At 47.3% G+C, this 11881-nt stretch overlaps 1 protein-coding gene across 1 annotated transcript; it reads left to right on the top strand.

Moving 5' to 3' along the window:
* Positions 1-11: 11 nt before the first annotated feature.
* On the top strand, positions 12-10658 carry NOA1 (nitric oxide associated 1). The gene is made up of 7 exons (XM_027731785.2): positions 12-1003; positions 2102-2266; positions 3143-3339; positions 5652-5783; positions 6980-7096; positions 7906-8023; positions 8605-10658. The coding sequence occupies exons 1-7, from the start codon at positions 13-15 to the stop codon at positions 8808-8810; spliced, it is 1926 nt and encodes a 641-aa protein (XP_027587586.2). The 5' UTR covers position 12; the 3' UTR covers positions 8811-10658.
* Positions 10659-11881: the final 1223 nt, after the last annotated feature.

Raw genomic sequence — 11881 nt, forward strand, 5'->3', positions numbered from 1 at the left:
GGTGTCCCGGCCATGCTCCGGCTGCTCCCGCCGCTCCTGGCCCGCCTGGCCCGCGCACAGCCCCGCGCTCCCGTGCGGCGGCTGCGGCGGGGCGGGGGGCCGGCGGTGGCAGGCGGCGGGGAGGAGGAGGAGGAGCGCTTCGTGTTCCTCGAGTGCGAGCCGGACCCGGCTGAGGCGGCGGCGGCGCCGCGGCGGGAGCGGGAGCAGGAGCAGGAGCCGCGGCGGGAGCGGGAGCCGCGGCGGGAACGGGAGCCGGCCAGGCAGCGGCGGCTTCGGGGCGCAGCCGCGGGGATCCCGGGCGTGCCCGACCCGTCGGTGCCACTGAGCGGCGTGAGCTGCTCGGGCTGCGGGGCCGAACTGCAGTGCGCGGACGGCGGCGCGCCGGGGTTCATGCCGGCCGAGAAGTACCGCAGCCTGCTGTCGGAGGGCGCGGCGGGGCTGCGCGGCGCCGTGTGCCAGCGGTGCTGGGCGCTGGCGCACTACGGGCGCGCCCTGCGGCTGCAGCTGCCGCCCGACGAGCACCGGCGGGTGGTGAGCGAGGCGCTGCGCCGGCCGCCCCGCCACGGCCGCGGGCCACTGCTGCTCTACGTGCTTGACGTGCTGGAGCTGCCCGACCCGGTGCTACCGCAGGTGCCGGCGCTGCTGGGCCCCGGCGTGCCCACCTCGGGCGTGCTGGTGGTGGGCAACAAGGTGGACCTGCTGCCCGCGGACGCCCCCGGGCACCTGGGGAGGCTGCGGAAGAGGGTGGCGGAGGCCTGCGCCCAGGCCGGGCTGGCGGGCGCCGCGCTGGTGGATATCCGGCTGGTGAGCGCCAAGACGGGCTTCGGCATGGAGGGGCTGGTCAGCCGGCTGCACCGCTCCTGGAAGTGCGCCGGGGACGTGTACCTGCTGGGCGCCACCAACTCCGGCAAGTCCACGCTCTTCAACACCCTGCTGCGCTCCGACTACTGCAAGTCCCGCGCCCCGGACATCGTCGACAGGGCCACTGTGTCCCCCTGGCCAGGTGGGGGAACGCCGCTCTTCCTTCCCCGGGGCCAGCGAGCCCCTGGGTCTCTGGGCTGCCCTCGGCCATCCCTGTGTAAGAACCTGTCGCCAGACGGGAACCCGCCACCCCGAGCACCCCTGTGGTGGGCAGCGAGCTCCTGAGCTGCACCATGCTTTAGATTGTCACCTCTGGGAAGTGGCTGAGCGACCTCTGGGAAGTGGCTGAGGGAGCTGGGGCTGCTTAACTTGGAGAAGAGGAGGCTTGGGGGAGACCTTCTCGCTCTCTACAACTACCTGAACAGAGGTTGTAGGCAGGTGGGGCTTGGTCTCTTCTCCCAGGCAACCAGCGACGGGACAAGAGGACATAGTATTAAGCTGTGCCAGGGGAGGTTTAGGTTGGACATCAGGACGAATTTCTTCACAGAAGGGGTGATTAGACATTGGAATGGGCTGCGCAGGGTGGTGGTGGAGGCACCGTTCCTGGAGGTGTTCAAGGAAAGACTGGACGTGGCACTGAGTGCCACGGACTAGTTACTTGTTGGTTTTCAGTCATAGATTGGACTTGATAATCTCAGAGGTTTTGTCCAACCTCGTTGATTCTGTCATTCCTTGGGGCAGCAGGTGTGGGAGGCATGTGCTGAGAGTGCTGCACATCCTGGAGCACTAAGGGTCCCAGTAAACCAGAGCTGGCCTGCATGCTCCCTTGCCAGTGGGGATGGTGCCTGATCCACACGCCTTGTCCTGTTCCTATCAGTTAGGGGTGTCCTCCAGTTCAGAGAATCCAGGAGGTGGACTGGTGAGCATCTGTAGGCCAAACCAAGCTGCCTGGAGGTGAGACTTGCCTGAGATGTATTAAGTCAGTCTTAGCACTACTTGGCTTTGAGATCCTTCACCAAACTAAAGGTGAGAGCAGGTCTCAAGCTGGTGGATGGCTCCTTTTTGCTGCCCTGACTTTAGAAGCTGGTAGTTTATGGGAGCAGCTGTAGTTCAACCTCTGACTTTGTGTTCCCGTGTTTCACCAAAAAGTTGGAGAAGCAATTTTTTTTCTTGTTTTTCAGAGCTTAAATGTACCAGTTAGTCAAGAGACCCAAAGGTACCTTCTGGGTTTTTTTTCCAGGAACAACACTGAACCTGTTGAAATTTCCTATTATTAATCCTACGTGTGACAGAATATTCCGAAGGCAGGAGAGGCTGAAAGAGGAGGCAACAAAAACAGAAGATGAGTTAAGCAGTGAAGAAAAAAAGTACCTTAATCACCTTAAAAAGCAAGGCTACCTAGTGGGTGAGTATTACCTGAGTAACAGTATTGCCGCTCAATATTACACTCTTTGTGTAATATTGCATTACACAAAGGATTGTTAGCTCCTTAGTTTGTTGTAGAATCCAGCTGTTTGCAAGTAATTCCTTCCCATACTGATAAGAACTCATTTCTGTTTAATTACTGGAAGAACATGTTATCTGTAGAAGTAGTAAAAAATTTCCTAGCTTGCTTTTAATTTATTTTGACTGCTGTTTGCTCCCAGAGTAATGGGAGCAAGACCTGTATCTCCTCCATAAAGCAGCATCATTAGCACTTCTTTTGGGTACTTACTTGTTAGCTGCTGTAGTAGCCTTGCAGAAGTTTCCTCTGTGCAATGCACCTCCCGTCTGAACTAAGCTGGCAAATTCCAACAACTTAGTAGTTTACAAGGACATTCCACTGTGGACCATCTCTCATTCCTAAAGGAAGAAAACAAGTTTAATTTTTAAATAGTCACATTTTGGGGTGCAGGACATGTTGGTTTTACATCACTTCAGTATGTGCCCAAAAGAAGGAATTTATAGAAGATAGCTCTGTTTTTGCAATAATTTTGTGTTTGGAAGTCTGAGGCACTGAAAAAAAGAAGGCAGCTTACTTTACCATTAATCGGAAATAATGGAGTGTCTGTGATTTGGTCCCTGCTGAGATTTTGGGGCTTGAGGAATCCTAAACAAGAATTATAGAAAGGATTTCTTATCATTTTGGCTTTTGAATGCACAAATTTCTAGTCACATAGTGTCTTTATCACCTTTATGTTACTGATATGCATCTTTTAAGCCAGGAAAGGGGCAGATGTTCAATTGAGGGAAAGGCAAGTTAATAAATATAATTACCAGGAAACCTTTCATTTTAATCCAGGAAGAGTTGGAAGAACATTTCAACGGCAGAAGGCTAGCCCTGTGGTTGAATTTGATCCTGACATGCTCTCCTACAGCTTGGATGAAGATCCCAAACATTCCCCTAAGAAGCATGAGAAAAGGGAGGAGTTCACACACAATGAAGTGAAGGATGCTCGCTGGTGTTTCGACACTCCAGGAATTGTAAAGGAAGACTGTGTAGGTACTCTGTGGTGCTGTGTTTCGGGATGACAGGGTTCGGTAGGACTGTTCTTCTTTAGCTGTGCCTCTGGAAGAGTATTTATGCTGCAGTCCTGGGATTAGGATTCTTTTGGTTTGGGAATTGTGTTAAGATATGGTTTGCACTTACTTGAGAAGGTTTCATGTGGTAATGTTGTGTTTCTGAATTGTGCATACTGCCAGCTTTGCAAAGAGCTGTAGGACTGTGTCATCAATCTTCTGTAATGTCTGAATGAGGGGAAATGAGCAAGAGCACTCTAAGCAAGTTTATACCAGCATCATCCAATGAAGCTGGCATTTTTTGAACTCTTCCAGTCTACTGAAAAGATGGAGCTTGGGATGATAACCAGAGTTGTATGACTGAACCAAATCTTAGAGAAAGCATTCTCCTGAAGCTAACAGAATCTATGTTGTTCCTGTTAATGGCTCCAGTAGGTCTGGCTTACATCGGCGTTTCAGTAGAGCAGTGGCTCTACTGAAGTCAGTGCTGATGGAGTGTGCATGTCCAAAACAGTTTTGGATTTTTGATTGCTTTGGTGCCCATGCAGGGCTGCAGGTCATCTTTTGGGGAAGATTAAAAAGTATAGGGAGATGGAAAAGTTCTGAAGAGAACAAAGTGCTAGAACTGTACTGCTTTCATGAAGACTAGAAAATTACTGGTTTTCGACTGCTGTGTGCCAGACCATAATTTACTCTACAGTGGCACTTAGCTCTCTGATAAAGACATTCATCAGCTTAGAGAGCTGGTTTGGTAACTTGAGATTGTATATGTTCTTTTCCTCTTCTGAAGTTGAATAAGCGTGGAAAACAAGAGGACTTTCCTGCATCCAGAAATGCTGCTGTTTCTGATTTTGATTATCCTTGCTGTGCCTTTGGAAAACTACATGCCAAGTGTCAGATCAAATTTTGTTCCTTCAGTCAGTGTTCAATCTGAGTGGAGGACAAGCAGATTGTTTACGTGGCAGATTTTGGAAGTTATAAGCAGGTTTATTTTATTTTATTTATTTTATTTTGGAAGAAGAGGGAAGGAAAGTGGCTGTTGGCATTTGATGGGATTAAATTTTTTGCCTTTTCGCTTGGAGGTTTGTTTTTAGCTGCTTCCTCATGACTCCTTACAAAGCCAAATTTCTGGAAAGCCTAGAAAACTATTACTAATAGCTGAACTTTTGTTTTTTTAAACATTATCAAACATATCAGAAAACCTGCAGCTAGGAGGACAAAACCTTCTCTTCTTTTAGAACTGATGTTGAAGTCTGTCCTGACTTTGAAGCTAAAGAATGTCTGCTTGTGAACATAGGAAGAGTTTTAAGGGTTCTGGCTGTTCCACAGCTCTTGTTATTTTGGTCTTTTAAAGCTTGAGGTTAATCCTCATGTCCAGACTGGTCCAGACTGGTCCAGACTTGCATCTGCATGACGGGCATGTGTTGGTGCCCATGTGTTGGGGGCACAGCTGGAACCATTTCTGCTGTCTCCCTAGGAAGGAGACACCATCAACCTGGAGACAAGTTGTTTCTTTCAAGGCACTGTTTTTTGTGCTGACACATTGTTGCATGACTGGATTTGAACTGTACTTCCATAGGAAGTGATCAGACTGCTGTGGCTGCAGCACTGCTGGTTAAGTCACTGGCTTTTAAGTAGACTTTTGGGGTGCATCATTTCAGTGAAACAGTTCATCTAAACAGATGAACTAGGTGAGCCAGGAGATGGAAAGAAAGGAGGAGGAGAGGAAGACAGGGCAGCAGGAGCATTTGGGAGCCCTCACAGAGGGGAAAGCTTGTTTCACTGTGCTCAGGGTACAGATCCATGCTGTGAGTCAGGCTGGTCGTCCTGCAGTTTGAGTCGTTCCACACTGTGATCCAGGACTTTTCTCTAGTGAGATACTTTGAGATTAGCTTTGCTAGTAGTATTGATTTGGCACTTTGTGTCACTATCTAAGTGGGGTGACTCAAATGTGGTGGTCTGCAGTTCTGCACATGACTGCAGTTGTGCTAAAACACAGTAAATCTTGGGTGACCTTGTTCCAGCCAAACCCTGGATTCTCACATTCATGCCCAGCAGGCTGCTTACAGCTGTTACATTTTGACATGGACCCTGCATTGCCATGGAGAATGGTGATATCCTTACCTCTTCTGTTTCTCACTTACTATGTGGAAGAATTGAACTGTTCTGTCAGACGTTCTTTACACTGCTTTACTTGGTCCTTTTCCTCTATCAATATAATGCCAATACTAATTTCATTGTCCCCATTGAAACATCTGGAATGAATTGTGGCAGTACAATTTATTTTGCAGGTTTTGAATCTCCTAACAGAGAAAGAAGTAAAGCTGGTTTTGCCAACAGTTGCCATTGTTCCACGGACCTTCATTCTCAAGCCAGGAACGACCTTGTTTTTAGCAGCCTTGGGACGTATAGACTACTTACAGGTAAGGGAAGAAAGGATTTTGGGAGCAGCTGCTTCATTTCTTACTATAGTACCAGACATGAAAGGCTTTTTGGGTAACTTTCCCAGACCCTTTTTTGCTGCTTTGAGATGATGAATCTGTTAATAAATCACTGTATAAGATCAGAATGCCTTGGGAATGCCAGAATTAACTGGGAAAATAAGTGGGTTTCCTCATTTCTGTGTTTTGTGAAAGCTGGCTACCAGGAGAGAAAAGCATGGACATTTTTCTTTCCTGACACAGATTTCTGAAGAATTTGCCAGAGGAGGTAATCAATTGCATATGTATTTTAGTTTCTATGAAGATATTTTTAAAATGTACTGTGTATCCCCACTGCCAATAATTTCTTCCATTTATTATAAATCCCCTACCAAAACCTTTACTGAACTGTGTGGAGCTGACCTCCAATGATATTTCTTCCACATAGGCGTTATCATAAGCGCTAGAACCTTTTCTCAGTAGTTTGCCCTGTTCTGGGGGTGTGTATGGCTATTCCTTTGTTTCAGTCAGCTTTCCAAGATCACCATAGAAATGTTGAATTGGTACTTTGCTAAGGACATTCTTGACCTGCTGAAAGAAAACCAGAAAGGTGGAGGGAGCAGGATTCTGTAAGTAATAATGTACTGGTATGGCAGGAGAGCTCCATCATAGCTAAGATGAAAATGCAGAGCCCTGTTCCAAAAAAACAGCTTGGCAGGACAGAGTAGTAATGCCCTACTCAGAGGCAAAGATCTCTCTGGGATGATTTGCCTGAGCTGAGCAGCTGTGATGGTGGGAGATGGGGCATTGGGGATGCTTTGAGGCAGGATGGTGAAGCTGTGGGTGCTTCTGTCCTGAAAGCTCAACTCCCCAGTTGATATAAACCCTGGCTGCTCCACAGTGGCAGAGGCAAGGACCCCTCAGGCAGGGAGGGGACATCAGGCAAACAGGGTTTTAACATGCGGGAAAGAAACGGGGCAGGAGAGAGAAATTCAGGACTGCTTTTCTGTTACCATAATTAACATCCTCTTGTTATTTATTTCTACCACCTAAGGAGTCTTTCTGCTGTGCCTTTTGTAACCGGTCTTGTCTATCTCGTATTGTCCTCTTTAGCCACCAGCGCGCTTGTAGCAAATGTGGGTAGAGCCCTCCCCAAATCTTCGTTCGCGAAGCCCAGCCATGATGGTTATTTATTTCAGGGAGAGAAGTCTGCCTGGTTTTCTGTCGTGGCTTCTAACCTGTTGCCAGTCCACGTCACTACCCTGAGTAACGCAGATGCCATCTACGAGAAGCACGCTGGCCGAGAGTTACTAAAGGTGAGAGGAGGTGCTGTGGGGGGCTCTTGGCTGCAGGCAAGCAGCTGTCCTGCCTGGTGAAGGACCCTGTCTGGGGCACAACTGACAGGGAAAATCCACACGTATCAGGAGTTTGGGACTTCTGCAATGGAAACGTGCAGTGTGGAGCACTGCACTTGCAAAGACTGCATGGTTGCAGGTGTGATAGGAGAGAGCACTTGAGATGGTGTGTTTTCAGGAGAGCTTCTCTTTCTGGCATTCAGGCTGATAAGATGTGCAGTGGTCTGCTCTCTGATACTTGACTCTTCTTGAACTGGCTTTAAGTGCAGGCAGGAATAGGGATATTTTCCATGGCAAACCTTCAGACTGGGGTTTCAGCACAGATTGCAGTTGAAAAATATATTATTTCCCTGCTGGATCCTTTGCACACCTCTTCATCTTTTGGTGGTCTGACTTCTTCCTTGGTATGACAACGTACTGTGTAGCACTTGTTGGGAGATGGGGTGAGCTGTCCCTGTCCTGGCATTCCCATTCCTGTGCACATGGAGAACAAGCGCTGTCACTCACATCAAGGCGGCTGGCCTGAGCCACCAGCCGTGTCCTGCAGTGGGCGCTCCATCTTTGCTCACCTCCCACGGGGTTCCTCTGAATGTGATCCTGATTCTGTTCTGGCAAACCTGAAATAGCTCCTGTAGATTATTCAAGCCAGCTCTTAATTGGCTAACAAATGTCTCATGTTTATTCCCTCTTGTGCCTTGCTTGCCAGTTTAAGGTAGGAGTGCTGAAGGATTTCTTGAGTGTGAAATCTTTTCTCCATATTTTGATCCTAGGTTCCCATGGGTGGGGAAGAGCGAATGAAAGAGTTCCCCCCACTTGTCCCTCAGGACATTACACTGAAAGGAATTGGTACCACTGAGGCAGTTGCAGATATCAAGCTTTCCTCTGCAGGTAATTTAATATTTCTTCATTAGTTTGCTTTGCAGGGTCTGCATCCTCGAAACATTGATGGGAAGAGACTTCTGAAGGGGTGAAGCCATATTTCCTGCTCAGAGCAGGACTGTCAACAACACAAAATCACAGCAACCATGGCTTTGTCCAGCTGAGGCTTGGCAACCTCCAGGAATGGAGATTGACAGCCATGTTTGTACAGGACAGCTACAATGGAGTGCTTTATGTTCTGGCTGCTATACAGGTTCCACAGCATCAGGAATGGCTGTGACACTATTGGCTGTCCAGGTGAGAGGGAAAGGGCCATTGATAGGAAAGCTTTATTGCGTTTTCTGTAGTTCCAACCATCCTTCTTCAGTTTACCAGGAAAGAGCTATGTCTAGGGCGAGTAAGATGTGGCTTTAGGTGCTGCCTTCTATTCGGAAAGAGCTGGATATGACCTTTGAGCTTGGTTTCTCAAAGAAATCACATGTAGGTAAGCTCAGGTTCTCAGCCACTATGGGAGGCAGTAGTTTGTGTCAGAACCCTCATTCTGATCCTGGGGACTTGTCTCACTGTCTGTATTCCTTTTGGCTGTGCAGGATGGGTGGCAGTGACAGCTCATGCAGAAGAGGAATTGCTACTCCGAGCTTATACTCCCAAGGGCACCGCGTTGGTGGTGCGGGAGCCTCCCCTTTTGCCTTACATCAGTTCCATCCGAGGGTCCCGGATCGCAGGCACCGCTGCCTACAGGACCAAAAAGCCTCCCTCCCTTGTGGAAAACCTGAAAACCATGGGGAGCAGATAGCACTTCTTGTCATCTGAACAAGGCAGAAGACAGAAGAGCCTCTGGAGAACCTTGTTGCTTATTGATATTCAGAAGACCTTGGACTCCTTTTAAAAGGCAGACAGGCATGTTTTGGAAAGCAGGTGTAGGGGGAGCTCCATAAGTTCATACCTGATGCAGTTGCTGAACTGCAGCCATTTTGAATGAGCTGAGTGGCTGATACCTTACTGTGAGAGGTGAAACAGCTTCTCCCTGGGATCTACCAGTATCTATGAGCAAATCCCTTTACCTGTCCCCTCTTGAAATATGGGATGGAAACTCACCTGCCTGACCTGGGCTGGCTCCACTGCTCTTAGAGTAGACAGCTTGTTGCAGACACGCTCCTTCAGGTCAGAAATTGTCACCTTGTTTTTGGAGGCTTTACAGTGTTTCCACAGTTACCAAGGTGGAGGGAATTGGAAAGAACAGGGAATGCTCTGTCATGGTTGTGACTTTCCTCATTGTAGCGGCTGATACTGGTTCAACATTGACCTTTCACTTCTTCAGAATCTGAGGCAGATGAGGATGTGCAGTGCCCTGCTTTTGGACACAGGAGAGGTGAATCAATGAAAAACAGGTCTGCAGATGTGCATGAAGAGGAAACTTACAACTCACTGCTTTGATTTGGTTTCTGCAGATTGTGTAAAGGTTTTTGAAACTGAGGGTGTAAAATAAAACTTCTCAAATACATTCTTTTGTATCCTTTTCAAATAGTTGACAGAGCACTCTTATGTGGGCATGAGCATCTTGACAAATACAGGAAAGCTCCAGCGCGATAATACCTGTGCTAAATCTGCAGAGAGAGAGAGAGACATAACCAGCCAGTTTGCTGAAGAAAAGGCAAAAAAGAGTATTTTCTAATCTCTCCTTACCAATACTCTCACTTTTCCCTGTTCTGTTTTACCCACCCAAACTACTGATGTCACAAGCCATCAATCAGGGACACAATACATGTTGTAAATTCTCATCAGGCTGAACAAAGACACCAGGCCTGTGCCAGGGAGCTTTATGGTACAGTCACCATAACTCTGGCAACCAGCCCAGGAGTTAGACTCAAAAGGTCTTGGCCAAGAAACCCTTAAATTTTTTACAGTACACTTCTCAGAATGGTGGCTAACAAGCCCTTAATTTCTTACAGTACACTTCAGTAAGTTCTCAACTCCCACAAGAGTATGGTACAACTGATGAGGAGCTGCTCCTGCAGGAGGTGACAGCAAAGGTCCGCTGTCTCGGCGTGCTGGCTGCAGCCTTCCTGTCCCACCCAAGTGTGGCTGCTCAGTGGTCTCTGGATGGCTCACGCCTCGAGTAAATGCTGGTGGGGTGGCTGCCTGGAAGAGCAGGCTTAGGCCTGATGGGAAAGGCTGCTGAGTTTGTTTTCAGAAGGCAGCTGGTCTGGGCTTCACCTGCATGTGTGCAGGTGAAGGTGCTGGTGGGTTTTCTACAGACTCCTCTGCAGAACTGCAACTTCTCTGTTGTTCCAGATGCTGCTTCATGTTTGCTGCTGGAAGTGCTGTGGCTCCTGTGCCTCCCCAGCTGATGTCCAGGATAAAACGATCTTTTCTCTCTGACTCTGCCATTGGATATTTTAGAGAGCTGTGGGGGTGGCGGTGCAGGTGCTTCAGGGGTGTCAGGGGCTGGGCCCCACCATTTGAGAAGGATGAGAAGGTCCTCAAATGCCTCCAGTGGAAAAGTCTTCTCTTTTCTACTTGCCATGGGTTTGTGGTTCAACTTGGTTATGGCTGCATGCTTTAAAAAGGAAATAAGGTGTATTTTCAGCACCCTAATAATAAAAGTCAGTGAAAAATTAAATAAAATGGTATTCAACTGAAATTTAGAGGAGTGATGTGCCAAAGGCAGCTTCTTTGCACAGAAAAGTACTGAATGGTGGGATCACCACACTGTGTACTTGGAAGGCTTAAAAATTTGGGTGGTATGGCATAAGGAGAGATAGGAGAAAGACTGAAAGCAGGAACAAAGGTCACTTGTTACTGACAGGAAGCATCAACAGAAAATGTGCTTCCTTAAGGTCTTGATATGCTAATGGTGTCCCCCTTGATGAGTTTGGGGAGAGATTGGAGGAGATGGGATATGAAATAGGCTGCAATACTAAAGAGAGAATGAATTAAACCATAGGCAAATGAGGTTAGTTGAGAAGACAAATGAGACAGCGATGTGGTTGCTAAAAATGAGTAAAATCCTGATTAGTTGTGTCCTGACACAAGAAGTTAGGGAACTGACTAAATAGTGGATGATATGCTACCTTCATGGTTGAAAGAACATTTGATAATGTTGCTGTTGAAGTTGCTGTTGTACTAGGGAGAAAAATGGGAAAAGAAAAAGCATCAAAGAAGGTAGTAGGAGAAGATAGGATGCTCCTTCTTTTCTCTCCCATCTTATATTTGTAAAATGAAATGGCTGCACGGAGGAACTCTTGTTTCTTCTTCATTTCCATAGCTTAAATCACTAGTAATAATGCATTTATATTGCACAAAAAAAGAGGAATTAATGTTTTGGAAGAAAAATAGTAATAACACTACTTTCAGTAAAGTTCTCTTTAGAAAAACCTCTAGTATTTTAATCTGTGGAGCAATCTTGGCTCTTTCTGTGTGATCAAACACCTTAATTGTATTTGGTAGTGATCCTAAAGCTTGGCATATAAATTTTTGATGCAACAGATCTGAGTGGATTTCGTTTCTGTAGCTGCATAGGTAACAGATGTTATTATTTATTGTAATTCCTGAGATGGAAAGTGTCTATCTTGGCTGCGAGCCTAGTCTAACTTTGCAGTTCTTCCAGTTAGGAAAGCTTTTTGTCTGCCACCTGTGAATCTTCTTTTGGAACTGAATCACACTTGAAGGTCATTTCTTTCCAGGAAGTGTGTCTTTCAGAGGATTGCAAGATAAATTCACGTTTTCATATAATAGTTATAGTCCTGATTGACATCGTCTTCAGTTAGAAAAGCCAATACTGAGTTTAGAAATTAGTCCTGGAATAAAGCTACTGTTGCTTTTGACATTGCGTAAATTGTTTCAGTGGGCAGAATGATGTAATTT

This window comes from Pipra filicauda, unplaced genomic scaffold (assembly GCF_003945595.2).
Source record: "Pipra filicauda isolate LSUMZ 115617 unplaced genomic scaffold, ASM394559v2 scaffold252_size1811890_pilon, whole genome shotgun sequence".
Taxonomy (NCBI): Eukaryota; Metazoa; Chordata; class Aves; order Passeriformes; family Pipridae; genus Pipra; species Pipra filicauda.

What these genes read in the sequence shown, in the direction of transcription:
- NOA1 (XM_027731785.2), top strand. Translation starts at nt 13, where the DNA reads ATGCTCCGGCTGCTCCCGCCGCTCCTGGCCCGCCTGGCCCGCGCACAG. An exon ending in AAAGCAAGGCTACCTAGTGG is followed by an intron (nt 2,267 to 3,142) that starts GTGAGTATTACC and finishes ATTTTAATCCAG; the next exon opens with GAAGAGTTGGAAGAACATTT. An exon ending in TATCAAGCTTTCCTCTGCAG is followed by an intron (nt 8,024 to 8,604) that starts GTAATTTAATAT and finishes TTGGCTGTGCAG; the next exon opens with GATGGGTGGCAGTGACAGCT.